General features: G+C 42.1%; 1 protein-coding gene across 4 annotated transcripts in view; it reads right to left on the bottom strand.

Annotated features, from left to right (window-relative positions):
* The window catches only part of KREMEN1 (kringle containing transmembrane protein 1), a 66,113-nt gene that overhangs the window by 46,515 nt on the left and 2,467 nt on the right, over window positions 1-17,131 (bottom strand). For 2 of the 4 annotated variants that reach the window (XM_032395044.1, XM_032395045.1), the window contains exon 2: window positions 787-949. In XM_032395044.1, the coding sequence (XP_032250935.1) occupies window positions 787-949 (163 nt within the window). Of the gene's footprint in view, window positions 1-786; window positions 950-1,838; window positions 3,118-17,131 lie in introns of those variants that run through there. The other 2 variants (XM_032395042.1, XM_032395043.1) reach the window with 2 other exon arrangements.

Raw genomic sequence — 17,131 nt, 5'->3', positions numbered from 1 at the left:
AGCAGACTCCCTGCTGAGCAGGGAGCCCGATGCGGGACTCGATCCCGGGACTCCAGGATCATGACCTGAGCCGAAGGCAGTTGCTTAACCAACTGAGCCACCCAGGCGCCCCTAGACCAGTGATTCTTAACTTGTTTTGGATCACCTATAACTTTGAGAATCTAATCAAAGCCATGGATCATCTCTGTGGAAAATCTCAAGTACACAGCTGAAGCACCTTGGATCTCAGGTGAAGAGCCCCTGTCAGGGTCAGACAGGAGGTTAAGACCAAAGAAACACCTTATTCTATGGAGAGGAAGGACACAGCACAAATCTGATGGTTACAGCTGCTCTCAGAGCAAGGCTATCCTGGGCTGGCGGGAGGTGGGATAATGTAGGACAGCTTCCTTTGCTCAGAAGCAGAGGGCGGTTTGGGCCACAGATGGTGCTCTGCTTGACCACCACATTCACAGGAGCTTAAAAAGCTTTGCTATCTATATAGTGTCCACTGGTGGCAGGGCCAACTAAGAAAGCCGTTCCCAAGAGACATGTAAGTGATCAGACAGGAAAGCAGAGCTCTGAAAACTTGTACCAAAGCAACCGGAGTTGAAAAGAGTGGAAGATTGTGTATGTGTATGTGTGTGGCAAGGTGTGGGAGGAAGATTTTTAAAATAGTAACAAGAAAGGCCTTCTGAGTTGGCTAAAAGAAGACAAAGAAGCTTCCTGTAGTTGTGAGCAAGGCTGGAAGGGACTGGAAAAGAAGGCTAAAAATTTTTTTTTCTAAAACACTGTGTGGCCCCATCTTACCTGCAATAGTTATGCTCGCCTAGGCCCCCCTCCCCGTTGGGGTATTTCAGAGTGTTGTATGGATGCTGGAAAGTCTCGTTCCAGAACAGGCATGGCTTCCCTCCTTGTAGTGCTGTCCAGTTCTGCGTTCCCCTATAATCTGCACCATTGGCTGTGAAACATTCTAGGAGAAAGAAAAGACAGAGCAAACTGATTTTCTGGCAACATCCACAGTCTCCTCCCTCTCTGGTTGATGTTTTATTTGTTTTGTTTGGACCCAGCTGGAAATGGAGAGTGTCTTGCTAGATCCTGGACGCCAAGAAGTTAACATTGCTAGGGCTGAGTAAATCTGAAATGCAGTCCCCTTCAAATGCTAGGCTAGTCTTGGCACTAGCTTGTCTACAGACACTTTACAGACATTTCCCCCCTAAAGTATACAGATCTCAACTCGGATATAAACAGGGAGCCAAAATGTATTGAAGCCCATGAAGGGAACCAGGAAACCCCCAAATCTGGGAATAGTCGGTAACAACCATCATAAGGAATTCTGGGTGCTCGGAGGGGGTCACTGGTCTCGCCAGTGTCTCTGTGTGGTAACTAGAACCAGGTCACCAGCTGTAAGTGAGCTCTCCCCTACAGTCTGAAAGGCTGCACTGACACTTGGATTTAATAAGACCATCGGATACAGCAACGCTTTGGAATCCCAATCACACAAGTCTGGGAATGACTCACATTCCCTGGTAATGAAGAACAGTCCTCCCCATGCCGTTTGAGATAGAGATGCAATGGAACAGACAGTCAACAGGAGGGAGCAGGGGCCAAGTTGGCATTTTCTCTCACCTCTTTCCGAAATTCCTCCCTACAAGACACACTGAACATCGTCTCAGGTCCGTTTAATAAAATGACAAAATCCTTGCAGGTGCAACAATGTGCTTCTAAAATCTGCTTCTCAGGCTCTAGGGGGATGGGAAATAAGGCTGATAGGATTTCCCCCCACATATTGCATGCATTAAATTCACAGAGGTTCATGAGAAAGGCACAGTACAAAGAGTAATTTTTAAAAATTAGCTTACTTGAAACTGACAGAAGTACTTCAAACACTTCTTGAAGATGTATCACTAGGAACCTGACGATCTGGGGGAGTAACACTGACATTCTCAGCTTGCTTGCTTTCCTTCCCCTGGCATGCACTGACCTCTCACTTCCGGTATGAAGGACTCTTAGCACTGTCTCCTGTTGCAGGGCATGTGCCTGCTCCAGCCTAAGCATGTGAACAACATGAATGCATCTACATTCTAGGACCTACTTCTTTTAATATTTAAAATCTATCCACAGACCATCTCTCTTCCTGTACTCCCTTCCTCCCACTATCTGGCCCTTTTTTTAATCTGGAATAGCACGGTTCATGGTTTTATGGACAGCCAAAATAACCTGGAATTCCAGGCTGTACAGAACATCCTAGCAATTTATCGTGTTTGGTGTGACATTCATATGTTTACAGTCAGTGCAACGACCAAACACTCTGCCTAGAGTGTGCATAAATACAAAAGGTCAAAGGTAATTCAAGGAGGCAGCTCAGTGTAGCATAAAATACACTGAACCGAGAGGCTACGCTTTGGTTTCTTGTGCTGGACCTACTGCTGGCTAGCTGTGCGACCTTGGACGAATCACTGTCATCCACGGCACCACTAACGCTCACGTGGTGTTTCACCATGTGCCAAGCTCTGCTCTAAATGCTTTACAAATATCAACTCCCAACCTGGTGGGGAGGTCCCTCAATATCCCATTTTACAGATGGGGCAACTGGGGCACTCAACCACCCTCTACAGTGCCTCTAAGAGGACCTCTTCAGGTCATCCTTGCCTTCCCCGTCCTCTCCCTTACCACACTTTCCACTCATCAGCAAGTCCTGTTGACTTTCTTAAAATATATACCCTGAAACTGCCCTCTCCTCTCCATCTTGGGTGCCACTTTAGTCCCACTCACCATCAGAGGACAGTATAGCCTCGTTCAGGACTCACAGCCTCCACTTCTGCGCTCAAAGTTCCCAGGAAAATGTGAGCGCTGGGAACAAAACCCACACCCTTCATCCTTGCCTGCTAAGCCCCAGGCCTTCCCTCTCACCGCACCCTGAGCTCTTCTAGTCACTTGCCATGCTCCTGCCACACTGGTCTGCTTCTAATTCCATAAACACACCATGCTATTTCCTGCCCAAAATGTTCTTCCCCTAATATCTCCCAGTGCAGACTACATGTTACCGCCTCAGAAAACCTATCCCTACCATCTCCACTCCTAGTTTTCTGCCTTTTGCCTGTTTGCTTCATAGCATTTATTATCACTAGAAATATATATGATCTGCTAGACAGGAAGAGAGAGAGCGTGTGTGTGTGTGTGTGTGTGTGTACCAAACCCTATCCTGACTCCAGGGATAGAGTGGGACCTGGAAACCTGTATTTCTAAAAATCTGCCTAGGTTAAGTAATTTGGCTTGGGAACCACTAGACTAGATGATTCTAAGAGCATCAAGCCAATCTTCTGCCAATTGCTAGAATTTTAATTGCTATGTGCTGATACATCTTTTTCTCCTACCACAAGTGGTTGAGGAGTGGCCCAGGAGCCAGAAATGCCAGCCAACCAATGGAAGGCCTTAGCCATAGACAGCAATTTGCAGGACAGTGGGGTCAGTGTTCCCAGAGGCTCAGATGACTTGATTTGTAACACAAAAGAATGTGGTGGCCATCCACACCTGTCAGTCCTCGTGAATGGGGATGAGGAGGCATCTGAGAGAGGGAATGGCAAAATGCAGGCTTGTTTGCTTCAGTCTGCTTCTCCTAGACCCAAATCTTATTCTCAGTTGCATTAGGGAAACTGAGGCAGTGTACCACATTTTATGATTATTTTTTTAATGGATTTGCTCAGTGCATATCAATTGTGGAGAAAAACAAGAAAAACAAACTTGAACATTCTGGATCAAAGTGACGTGCGCATCTTGATTTCATCAGAATATCAGGGCAGGTAATGAGGACCCCTCCTGCCTTATTGTCTACTGCTATAAAACTGACATAAGCTCTGACTAGATAAACAAGAAATGGCTTAAACCAATAAGAAACAAAATACCACACGGCCAGCTGTAGATTTAGGCATTCAGTGAAAGGGAACGAGCAAAGGTGATCGATCTCATGTCTAGCATATCATTAATTAATCCATTCAACAAATATTTATTCAGTACATACTATGTGTCTGGCACTGTTCACAGCACTGGGGCTACACTGGTGAACACTGCAGTCACGGAGCTCCTAACAAACCAATCAAATTCACATCAGGTAGTGAGGAACGCTGTAAGGAAAAACGGAGTAAGGGGATGGAGACTGAATGGTAGGGGTTCTTTTTTAGGGAAGGTGGGCCAGAAAAGGCCTGGAGAGGAGGAGGCATTTGAGCAGAGATGTGGTCAAAAGGAGGAAACAAAACCATGTAAACCACGTGGGGAGAGCGGTACTGGCAATGGGCACAGCAAATAGAAGACCCGTGTGGGCCCCAGTGTGCTTGGCAGGTTTGGGAACTAAAAGGCAGCTCCTCTAACCGGGATTAGGGTGAGTGGGTGGGAAATGAAGAGGAGGGGGAGGAGAGAGGCAAGGCCAGGACATACAAGGTCTAGAGTGTTATATAAATCAGATTTTGGCTTTTGTTCTAAGTGTGAGGGGAAGCCCAGTGGAGGGTTCTGAGCAGAGAAATGACATGATCTGACTTATCTTTTAAAACAACTGTCTAGCTGCTGGGTGGAGGAAGAACTCTGGAGGGGAGGAACTCCTCGGGGAGATCAGTCAGGTGGTTACAGCAGAAAGATGCGCTAGAAAGGGTGCCCTGGGCCAGTCTGGAGGCCAAAAGGTGGTGAGAAGTAACCACATTCTGGATGTGCTTTGAAGGCAGATCCAAACGTATTTGCTGAGAGCAAGAGGAGTCGAGTATAGCACATGGGTCCGAGCGGAGACACCATTTACTACAGCGGAGAGGACACAAGAGGGACAGAGTACCTTGGGTGGAACCAGGGTTTGGCTGTGGATCGGTTAAGTCTGAGACACCTTTCAGAACACTGGATGGAGATATACAGGAAGCAGATGGCTTGTTGAGCCTGGAGCTGAGGAAAGAGGCCGAGCAAGGCTGGAGCTAGAAATGTGCAGTAACGGCACAGATGCGTGGGGAGAACAGGAGTACTGCGGGTGGAGAGAGAAGACATCTGGGGCTGAGTCCGGGGGCCCTGCAACACTTCAGGCATGGGAAGAGAAGGGCCTGGCACTGATGAGTGAGAAAGTGCGCCCTGGGAGGTGGGAGAAAAGCTATGAAAGTGTGTGCATCTCAGAAGTCAAGGGAGAAGGTGTCCTGAGCAGGAAGGAAGAATAAACTGTGAACACTGAGGAAACTTCATTTCCTCATTTTCTCTGGCCAGATCCCAATTATCTCACAGAATTCATCTGTTTAACCCTCTCCATCAGAAAGCTCCGAATGTTTTGTTGTGGGGATTGAATGAAAACAGCCCTTACGTTAAACATAAGCCTGACAGAAATTTAGTAATACAGCAGAAAATTTCTTCGATGAGGCTGGCATCAAAGCACCCAGAGCACTAATTCCACCCTTCTAAGTTGGTAATTCCTTATCTTTCCTCCCATCACCAAAATCCTCCAAAATATGGCATATGACATTTATTTTTAAAACTGGAGATGCTAATTTTATTGAAATTCCCTTGCCGATAAGTGGAATCACATCAGGGTAATCAAATCCCTGGTTGAGAATCTTGAGCAAATGGTTTTGTGCCAACCAACATTTTCTGTAGGACCTGCTACCCTATGAAGGCCTGGAGGTTAATTTCCATGGTAGTAAGATCTGTAGGTAAAGACTCCGCGTTTGGGTGAAAGCTCAATACTCCTTCACTGCTAATAAAAGCTAGCTGGAGCTTTCTCTCATAAAGCTATTATTGTTCGTTATGCTTAGAATTTCGAAGGGTTGGGTATAAAGAAAAGATCTGATGCCACATATATTCTAAACTTTCATATTTATACCTTAAAATCCATAGGATCTCACATGTTCACAGGCTGTATGTAAAAGTATTTGAAGATTTCAATAATTTAGAGGCATGAGCTGTAGAAGACCTAGAAATACTTCCAAAAAATATTTTCCACATTACAATTCTCAAAGTCAGTTTACCTCTTGGACAATTGCTTGAAAAATAGGGACCCACTCCCCAGACAAATACTACACAACATTTACAATTTCAGAAGTGCTCATGGAACCCCTTAAGCCCTTCTATGTAGCCCCAAGATCCATTAAGTCTAAGGACCCCCTAAATAAGTGATATCTACAGAATACACAGACACACACACATACACACAAAGAAATTTATAGGACTGAATATTTAATTTCAAGGGTTATGAAATAGTTTAAATCAAATACTTAAATAGTTAAATCAAATACTGTTCTGCATGAAAAGCTTCTAGCAGCAATGTGGTAGAGCATGGAAAGTGTAGTTAGGGGCTGGACCCAGAGTTGGCCTGTGGTTTACAAGCTACAGGCACTCAGCTAACCTCTTTGAGCCTCAGTTTCCTCACTTGTAAAATGGGGGATTAGGTTAACTACAGTTCAGGGCAACGGGAAGATTTGGAGGATGTGCAAGTAAAATGCCTAGCACACAGCAGGTGCCCAATAAATTATTACTATGTAATTATAATGTTTTTTAAATAGTCAAATTTATTATAAATCTGAGATCATCATGATCATCTATTTCATTCAGGTCCATAAAAATAGTTATCTATAAAAGGCAATTATAACATGAACAGATAGGCATATCATCCTGTTTTAATTCTTTTTTTTTTTTTTAAAGATTTTATTTATTTATTTGTCAGAGAGAGAGAGAGAGAACAGCAGGCAGAAGCAGACTCCATGCTGAGCAGGGAGCGTGACATGGACTCGATCCCAGGACCCTGGGATCACGATCTAAGCCAAAGGCAGATGCTTAACCAACTGAGCCACCCAGGCGTCCCTACAATTCTGTTTAAAGTTATCAGGCTACCATGGGCGCCTGGGTGGCTCAGTTGGTTAAGCGACTGCCTTCGGCTCAGGTCATGATCCTGGAGTCCCAGGATCGAGTCCCGCATCGGGCTCCCTGCTCAGCAGGGAGTCTGCTTCTCCCTCTGACCCTCCCCCCTCTCATGTGCTCTCTCTCAAATAAATAAAATCTTAAAAAAAAAAAAAAAAAGTTATCAGGCTACCATCAGGATAGAAAATATATATGGTGTAAGCCCTGTGATGAATCCAAGCATTCAGTGAATAAGGGGTGAGGAAAAAAAAAGGTTTAATGGAGCAAATAGATTTTTCTTAATCAAAATTTCAACTGTGTGATGAAACATCTTTGTTTATATGTTCTAATGAATCATAGAATCAATATCTGTACTTGGGGCATCCGACTCCTGGTTTGGCTCAGGTCATGATCTCAGGGTCATGAGATCGAGCCCCCAGTTGGCTCCATGCTCAGCAGGGAGTCTGCTGGAGATTCTCTCTCCCTCTACCCCGCCCCCTGCTCGCACATGCAAGCACTCTCTCTCAAAATAAATAAATAAATCTTTAAAAAGAAATGTTTGTACTTATTTTAAGTGAGGAAAATGCCAAGTTAATAGAATCCCAGGCAATTAACTCTGCCAGCTTGTACACGCACAGCATTTTTAAAGTTCACGTTTAAAACTATTAATGAGACGTTCTCTTAAAATAATTAAAACTTAACATATATGAGACAGTGGTAGGAAAGCAGCAGTTAATCGAAAAGCCATTCTATTCCTTGACAAGATTTAATAAAGTTGAAGAATATGTTCTCAATGAGGCTCTGTAACTAGGTCATTCCTAATTACACTATTTGTCTGAAACCATACTATTGAGAAACAGAAAAATGTTCTCATACTGAGTTTAGAATATTCCTAGTTTTCTGGTGGAATTACTAGTTGGATCTCTAGCCACGATGTCTGTGACAGTCACTGTTTTTAATCAATCAAAGTTAAGTGTCCTATGTAGGACCACTCAGCATCTCTAGTGATTCTATGTTGGATGAATTCACTTGGTTTTGATCCAGTTTGGAATCAACGTGAATCAATAAACACTAAATTCAATTATGGCATCTTAAAATAAGACAACAGAAAACATTTTCCAATGGGAATATCTTCTGTTCCTTTAAATATGTCTCTAAAATTTGGTAAGTGGGTAGAATTATAGAAATACAAGGCTTAGGTGGAAAAGGCTCCTTTTAATATCTAGAGGACAACACAACAGTGTTGTTAAATGTCTGCTCAGCACACCTCCTACTCTGCTGGGTTTCTGGTACAGATTGGTGTCCAGTGGGAACTTGTGGGTACATCTTCAAAGCTCATGCTCCTGGGAAAAATGCCTTTTGCACACAGACACTCAAAAGCACAACAGGAATGCTTATTTCAGTTATGCGGAACCCTGAAGTAAAGAGTAAAGAGACACATGACTGTGGGAAGGCAGTTCCCAACATGGCTGAGGTAAGAGCAGTGATTCCCACAATCATTTAGACTTAGGTTATCGGATCTAGACTAGAGAGAGGATAATTTGGAGAAGGGGGTCCTCAGTATATATAGTATGTACAAGAAATCACTGGAATAAAGAGGAAAGGACATCAGATGTGGTTTGAGCAAATCACCTGGACACTTGGGGCCTGTTTCTTCACCTGTGAAACAATGGGGTTTGAGACAGATGGTCTCAGTGTCCCCTTACTCTAAACTCAAATTTCAAGATTATATCAAAATGGAACTGAAGTTCAAAAGTCCATGTGACTGGAGAGTACTGATGGCTCAAAATCTCTTCCAAGCTTAAAATTCTCTAATTTTGGGGTGCCTGGCTGGCTCGGTTGGTAGAGCATGTGACTCTGGATCTTGCAGTTGTGAGTTCAAGCCCCACGATGGGTGTAGAAATTACTTAAAAATAAAATCTTATAAATATACAATAAAATTCTCTAATTCTACATGTTTCTCTAATGGAAGTGACAATTCTATGGTAAAAAAAAAAAACCTCACCTCCGATGTGGGCCCTGAATCCATCAAAGAGGTACTTAAGCACTCTTTTTGCTTAGAAAAACAAACAAACAAACACATCTTCAACAAATAAATTACAAAGAAAAAAGAAAAAGAGGGGAATCTTATAGGTTAATAGAGACTCTTGTCACATCCCCTAAATATACCTTGCTTAGATCCCGAGTTAAACTGTAAAACAACCATTGAGACAACTGGGAGAATTTGAACACTGATTACTGACTGGATATTTAATAACATTAAGGAATTATTGTTAGTTTTTCTAAGCGTGATGATGGTAATGGTACTGTTACTATGTTTTTGAAAAGAGTTCTTATCATTTCGAAAGACATACTAAAATACTTATAGATGAGAAGATATATCTGAGATCTATTACAAAATAATCTAGTTGGGGAGATGAAGCAGGTACAAATGAAATAATATTAGCCATTGTTGATCATCATGGAAGCTGGGAGATGGATACATGGGACTTCCTTACATTCTTCTATTTTTGCATGTAAATTTCCCATAATAAAAATTTGTTAAAGGATATCTTGAAAACATGCTGTTTTATAATTAATTTACCTTAGTTTCTTTTCAAAAACTATAAACAAACTCAATCAGCTGAAATTCAGTCATCTAAATTCAAGATAGATATTCACATATCATGTTCTTGGGCTATGTATTAACAGTTGAAATGACCACAGAACAAGCTGTACTTTTGCCCAAAGTAGAATTACCATAAAAAGAATCACTCTAATTTTTTTTAAAGGTATCAGTTTTTTCATTAAAAAATCTTTTAGGTCTTTCTTCTCATTCAAGGAAACAGTGTCCTTAAGAACAGTAATGGAAGAAAAGAAATATGCCTCTCAAAGTTACTTTAACTGAAGAATTTATATTTTTGGAAGGGGGCTTGAGGGCTTCTATTTGAATCTCCAGTTTATTTATCTCTACTAATAGATGAAATATTTAATTACTTAAAAGACTATTCCAAGAAAACTGAACCTACTATAAGCATAAGACCAGAGGTTTAAGTTCAGAAGACCCATGAAAACACTTCAGAGAGGACTCCTTATTGTTATATAAAAATTTGAAAAACAACCCAGAATGCAGTGCTGTTTGGGTCCCAACCACTCTTTTCCCATCTGGCTCTCATCGTAAATATGCTCCACTCCTACCCAGGCGGACCCACTGGAAAACATGTCACGGTTGCCACTGTGAAGGACATGTGCTCCTGCCAGGAACAGTCACTATGAATACGCAGTAGTGCTTGAGGAATTTAAATCAAGTATGCAGTAGTGCTTTAGGATATTAAAAAAAAACATACAATCATCAAATTGAAGACCAAAAGATAGCTTCTGAGAAAGAACCTAGCTCTATTACATATACAGAGATGAGGCCAAGCCTCGGTGAAAGAATGGACAGAGGTCGCCAGCTCAGAAGAACTTTAGTTTCGTGAATTAACCATGGATTTTACTGCCAATGCCACCAGAACATATTCTATTGCACTTTGGTGATGGCACCTGTCTTGATATGATATTTGAATACAAATGGATCTACTTCAATCTTGAAAAGAAATTTCACACTAGACATAGTTTTCACATAAGGAAACAGGAAGCTTCTGATGTTTTAAAGCTCAAAATCCAGTTCTCTGATGGCAGTAACTTAGTGCCTTACAAATCAACTCTAAAGGAAACAAAAACAAGACAAAAAGATGGAACACTATTTGAAAGGTGTCTAGAACAGATAGCACTGCTGTAGAAACTGGGGGCTCTAAAACAAGTCCCACGGTACAGGCTGCCACAGCCTGGTCAGACTTGATCACCTTGAACTGTAACTGCTCAAGAAGCACCTGTCCCTGCTTCCACTAGCCCATGAGTTTCTTGAGCATCTCACTCATCTTTATATCTGCAGTAAGTACAGACCACTCAGAACGTGACTGGCAAATGTTAGCTGAATGAGGGAAGCAGGTATATGGGGGAACTGGTGTGAAAATGCATTACAGACATATTCAGAGTGCCCTGGTTCCCTCACCAACGGATGCCTCTAGGCTAGCAATCATGACTTACCTAGGAATGACCTGTGAGAATATGAGAAGTTCCACGAAAGCAGGTAAATCACGTACTTGAAAATCAAATACTTGCTATTTAAACCAGAGGAATCTGCTATTAAAAGGAAATCTATGGTGAAGCCATTTGTAATAGGGAATAATCAACCTCCTTTATAATGAAAATATACATTTTTTATTCTGAGTTTGCTTTAAGCAAGAGGCACCTGGCACAAATCCACACGCTGCCTCACCATCTCTTGACCAACCCTATTTCACGCTGTCTGAACCTCTCAATCAGTATAAAAGGAGATAAAACAAACTGATATAATCCAGCTTCTAGACAAGTTTCATCAGTATTGCCTGTGCCCTATTGTTAATTTCAGATAGCAAGAAAGTTCCCATATAATAGAGCCCTGGAGGGCAGCCAACACTCCACGGAAGCCAGGCTGTGGGCTATTTAGCTTCCCTTGGTTCATACGGGATGGCCAAATAATACAAGAATTCTTGAGTTGGGAGCTGACTAGCAGGTCGACAGCATATCCCTAAAGTACATCTTTAAAGTAAAACCTAAAGCAACAAAGTTGTAGAATTTTATGAATTGGCACAGGGATGAGTCCTAGTCAGAGATGCTGGGCATACGGTAGGCATGTGACAGGCACTTGTTAGTTGGTCCCAAGATAAAAACATGATTCAAGTGACAAGTTTCAGACGTTCTGGCCAGGGAGACAGTTTTGGGCGGAAGGAAAGATTCAGTGTAGCACTAACTTATAAACAAAAACAAGCAGAAGCTGTCATGTCTAGCCAGCCAGAGCAATAAGGGTAGATGGTGACCACAGATTGATTTCATAGTCAAAGGTATAAAGTTTCACAGATCTAGAGTAGAGTTGCCAGATTTAGCAAATGAAAATATAGGATGTCAGTTAAATTTGAATGTCAGATAAACGACAAAAGCTCTTTTAAGCTAAGTATGCCTAAATACTCCATGAGACAGACTTAATACACACAAAAATTATTCATTATCTGACATTTGAATTTAACTGAATGTCCGGTATTTAATCTGGCAATCATACTCCAGGGAGAGTAGAAACACGTTGACTCTCAAATGTCCTTATTCCACTTAGGTTTCCAAATCGCTGTCCACAGAAATGCTTACTTGAGAACTCAGATATGGATAATGAAGAATCTACATTCTTAAGAGTGAAACAAGATGTTGATCAGAGATGCCTTCTCCTAGGTCACGGCGATAGGAAGGAAAAAAGAATAATACAATTAGGATGGGGTTTCTCAACCGCGGCACTATTAACATTTGGAGCCAAACAGTTCATTGGTGGGGGGGAACTGTCCTGTGCATTGAAAGATGTTCAGCAGCATCCCTGGCCTCTACCCGCTAGATGCCAGTAGAATATCCTACCCCCAACCGCACCCCACCCTGAGTTGTAACAATCAAAAATGTTTCCAGATAATAAGAGGCACCTGGGTGGCTGGCTCAGTCGGTTAAGTATCCCACTCATGATTTTGGCTCAGGCTCTGCACTCAGTGGGGAGTCTGCTTGGGATTCTCTCTCTCTCCCTTTCCCCCTCCCCCCACTCACGATTTCTCCCTCACACTCTCTCTCTCTCAAATAAAATAAATAAATCTTTAGGGGAGCCTGGGTGGCTCAGTAAGTTAAGCACTTGACTCTTGATTTCAGCTCAGGTCAAGATCTCAGAATCGTTGAGACTGAGCCTGGAGTGGGGGCCCAGCGTGGAGCCTGCTCAAGATTCTCTCTCTCCCTCTGGCTCTTCCCTGCTCTCATTCTCTATTAAAAAAAAAAAAAAAAGGTTTCCAGATATTGCCAAATGTCCCCTGGGGGCAAGATCTCCTCCAGATGAAACCACTGAATGAGATGAAATGGTCAAATAAACAGAAAGTGTCATATCCATTAACCAGTGGTCACATAACAAAAGATTCTTCTCAAGGGAGAAATTCTCAGCTCACCCTGGGCCCCCTTAAGCCCATAATAAGGATGAGAGGCCTACTCATTTCAGCTAAGACAATCAAAAACCCTTCATCTGCCACAAGTGCTAGAGAAGAATCTTTGGTGAGCCAAGCCAATGAAGCTCTGCATGGTTACGCACACATCATAGCAAGCAGGGCGTCGTACCCAGCCTTTGAAGACGTTCCTTTTAAGTTAGCCTCCCTTCCAACTAAACTTTTTCCAAATCTCTTCCTGCCATTTGGAAGTTGAGTGATTCTCAGTTGAAAAGGCCTATATATACGAGGTGCAGATGGCGGCAGTTACGGCCCTCACCAGATGCTGCAGTCTCTAATTTGATTGAAAGGATATAATTAGACAACAGAAACACTTTAATGAAAGAGCAAAACATGGAGGGAGGGAAGGATTGAAGGCCCTTAACTGATGCCAAAACACCCACCAGTAATAGAGGCTTTGAGTCTGGGGCAAGGAAAGGGGAAAGCCCCTTAAAAGGACTGTCCCCATCCTGTTTATTTCCCCATAGACATAGGAATAGGGATTTTATTATTGTAGATTTCCACTGTATTTTATGTGGGAACAAACTGATTAAAACCAGAAGAGTCTTCGGAAGAACATCAAAGAAAAACAAATATGGCTTCTGTGGTCATTATTAAAAATATTTTTACCAGCCCAATAATCTTCTTTGAAGATGAATTTTTATAGATTGAACAGCAGCAAGTAATTTACATACTATGATGGCATTGGTTAATGATCGCTACCATTGTAGAAGAGGACCACTTGGTCGCCATGTTTTCATGCAACTTTAGGCCACCAAGGAACATGGATAGCCATTTAACATACCTGTTTCAAAGGCATAAAGAAACCCATGTAGAACTAGTCCTACGTGCTGATGCTGCAACCATTTTGAATCATCTTTAAAAGTTGCTTATGCTGTTTTTACCATTTCCTAGCTTTCAAACTTTGAGTGTGAGTATACTGTTCTGGTTCTAACCAAGAATCTAACCAAACTGAAAGAAATCCAGCCCTCAAAGTCTAAAGTTGCTAATGTGGTGTGACACTCGGGTTTGGAAGCGGCTGCAGCCTCCTCAGCCCACCAGAAGCACGGCCCGCCCTTGTGGTAAATTGAACAATAAAAGTTTAATGCTTTGGCGACTTGCCAAGGATTAAATCAGTGGCAAGAGAAACTAGAAGCTGGGCCTAGCAGAGGGGCAGCCCCTAGAGGGTCCTGTTATAATTGGGAGGAATAACGGCAACCTTGCATGTTCGGTGGCCTAAAATCTTTTGTCTGCCAGGTACTTCGTAGCACCTAAGTTCATTTCTCTTCAAACTGTTGCAAGTCTGGGGTGCCTGGCTGGCTCAGTAGGTAGAGCATGCGACTCTTGATCTTGGGGTTTTAAGTTCAAGCTCCACACTGGATGCAGAGGTTACTTAAAAATAAAATCATAAAAAATAAAATAAACTGTTGCAAGTCCAGGTTAGGGAGGTGTTTCCCTAGAAAGAAGACTAAAAGGGGGTGGGGTGGGGTGGGGTGGAGGGGTCAGGGAGCAGGGAATTTCCTTAGAGGAAAAGGCAAATTTCTGTAGAGTGGTTATTTTTGAGAAGTATGGACACCCTTCTGACATTTCCACAATAGCCTCTTTCCTTTCTCTGTTCAGTCTGAATCCAGGATACCGTCTCAGAGGTGAGGTCTGGGGAAGAAGCCACTGCCATCTTAAGAAGAAGCCACTGAAGACAACAGAGAGGGGAAAAACAGAGTGAACTAGGGCTGCTACTCCTGGTCAAATACTGCCGGGTTCCAGCCGGACTCTCCAGGTCAAACTGCGTATGGAAGGAATGCCAGTCATTGTTCTGCCCCATTCACAGGCTGCGCAGTGAGCCAGCCAGAAGCTAACCTGCCAAGTGGCATCAGGGGGCTTGAGATCTCATCTTAAAAACTCCACAGGTACGGGTGCCTGGGTGGCTGAGCCATTAAGCGTCTGCCTTCGGCTCAGGTCATGATCCCAGGGTCCTGGGATGGAGCCCCGCATCAGGCTCCTTGCTCAAATGGAAGGCTGCTTCTCCCTCTCCCACTGCCCATGCTTGTGTTCCCTCTCTCGCTGTGTCTCTCTCTGTCAAATAAATAAAATCTTTAAAAAAAAAACAAAAAAACTCCACAGGTAGTTTTCTAAGGGACACATTCATATCTTCCTCTGTTGTCCTTCTTCAGGAGGCAAAAACTCAGGCAAAGGCTACAGATCCAAACTTCCGGCCTCTCTCAAGTGTTTTGCATTAACTGTTCCACAGTACAAACACAATCAACTTGGTATGTTTGAATGCTTCATTTTGTTTTTTCAAAAATGTTTTAATTAAAACAAAATAATCAGCCATGCTAAGCACATTGTTTTTTAAAGGCCACTTTAAAAATGACGACAGTACCATGGAAATAAAATTCAATTGTTTAGGAAAATGACAGAAGTTTGTTTTCTTCTTCTTCTTTTTTATTTTTTTTTCCTGGCTGTTTTTCTGTGTCTCAGGCTGGTGCCACCTGCTGCCTGGGCTTTCCTCTGAGAAACGGATCTCTCAACCGTTTGCTCCAAGCAACATCTGCATAGTTGAACAAACCATGGGCCGGTTCCAAGGAAGACACTATTTTCTGTATGTAGCACACACTGAACCATACTGAATTTCTTTTTAAGGCATTTTTTAAAAGTATTATTAAAGATCCAAATGTACGTGCATGAACTTCCCCTCATGTATCTTTTTTAAGTAAAATATACATAAAATACACCATTTTAACCATTTTTCCTGTATGTCTCTTAAAAATAGTAAACAGCAAAATGTAAAGGGTTCATTTATTCACCAAAACCAGGTCTCCTTTTCACCTTTCCAGACCAGTGAACACTGGAAAAAAAATCAATACATATGGACCTAAAGCACACCTTGGCAAAGTATACCTCGGGCCCAATCTGACCTACTCCCTGGTTTTGTACAGCCCATGAGCTAAGAATGGTTTTTTAAATTTTAAATGATTGAAAATAATCAAAAGAATAATATTTTGTGACATATGAAAATTATATGAAATTTTCAAATTTCAGTGTCCATAAAGTTTTATTAGAACATAGCCATGCCCATTCATTTATATTTGTCTCTGGTGCTTTTGCCCTACAAAGTCAGAGTAGACTAACTGCAACAGAGACAGTACAGAGCCTACAAAGCCCAAATTATTTACTGTCTGGCCTTTAAAAACATGTCTGTCAACACCTGACCTAGAGCCTCATTATAGGACCCCAAATTCTAAACTAAAGATGTTCTATTGCCCATCACCAAAAATACCTAATCTGTATATTGTGAAGTTATTTCAAGCAATACATTTTATCTTCATCATTTATTGCTGTTGCTTCAACTATGCTAAATAGTGATATTATCAATAATATCTATATTAAGTACACCAACTTGCTGTTTATTAGTAGTGAGCCTAAATGAACTTCTTTTTTGCTTTCAGATTTATAAAAGGTTTCACTGCATATCTCAAACATTTAAATAGATTTGTCTAGAGGCCAAAACAAATTTTCATAAAAACATCAGAGTTCTTTGATATCAGGTCAGTTTTGACAGTTTTTGTTTCTTAAAATACTCAAAGCATAAAAATAATGGGTCGACATAAAAGTATGAAAGCATGTCAGCTCACTTTACTCCTATCAGCCCCTGTGTTGCATTCAGGTAAACTAACATTAATGATGTCCCTAAGAGGGATAGGGCTCTCTACAGTAGGAAGCTCTCACTGTTCACTGAACTCATGGGTTTTATGGCAAGACATACCGCTAACAGGATGAATGCTAGAGGAGGATTTAGAGGAGAATGCGCATCATAAAAGGCGTTCACAGCAAATGTAACCTGAGTTGAGAAGCTCTGTTGGTGCACACCTGACAGCACCCAAATGAAGTGAAAACCCAAGCAGGTAGCTTGCCTTAGGTGGAAAACTCAAATAGCACAATTCTACCCAGACTTCTCTGCTCTTCCTACCTCTAGGCTCTCCCCTACAGGTCAGTAAATTCCAGATGGGAGCCCACTTCAGAGAGCCCATCAGCCCTATGGCCCTGGCTGCCTTCCTCCTTGAAAAGGGAGTCTAGATTCCACTATCAACCTCTGTCTTCCTCCTTATCAGTTGTGAAGAAAGGGAGAGAATCTCAGGAAGAATGGAGAGGAGAAGGGAGATCATTTGGGGTTGGTTATACACTGTAATTAGAACTAGCATTGATGGGGAATGAGCTAACTGTTTTTATAAAGTCAGCATTCA

The sequence above is a fragment of the Phoca vitulina genome, unplaced genomic scaffold (genome assembly GCF_004348235.1).
Source record: "Phoca vitulina isolate PV1807 unplaced genomic scaffold, GSC_HSeal_1.0 scaffold82, whole genome shotgun sequence".
In the NCBI taxonomy this organism is placed as follows: domain Eukaryota; kingdom Metazoa; phylum Chordata; class Mammalia; order Carnivora; family Phocidae; genus Phoca; species Phoca vitulina.
Note: the sequence above shows the minus strand (reverse complement) of the source record. Positions and strands in the feature narration are given on the sequence as shown.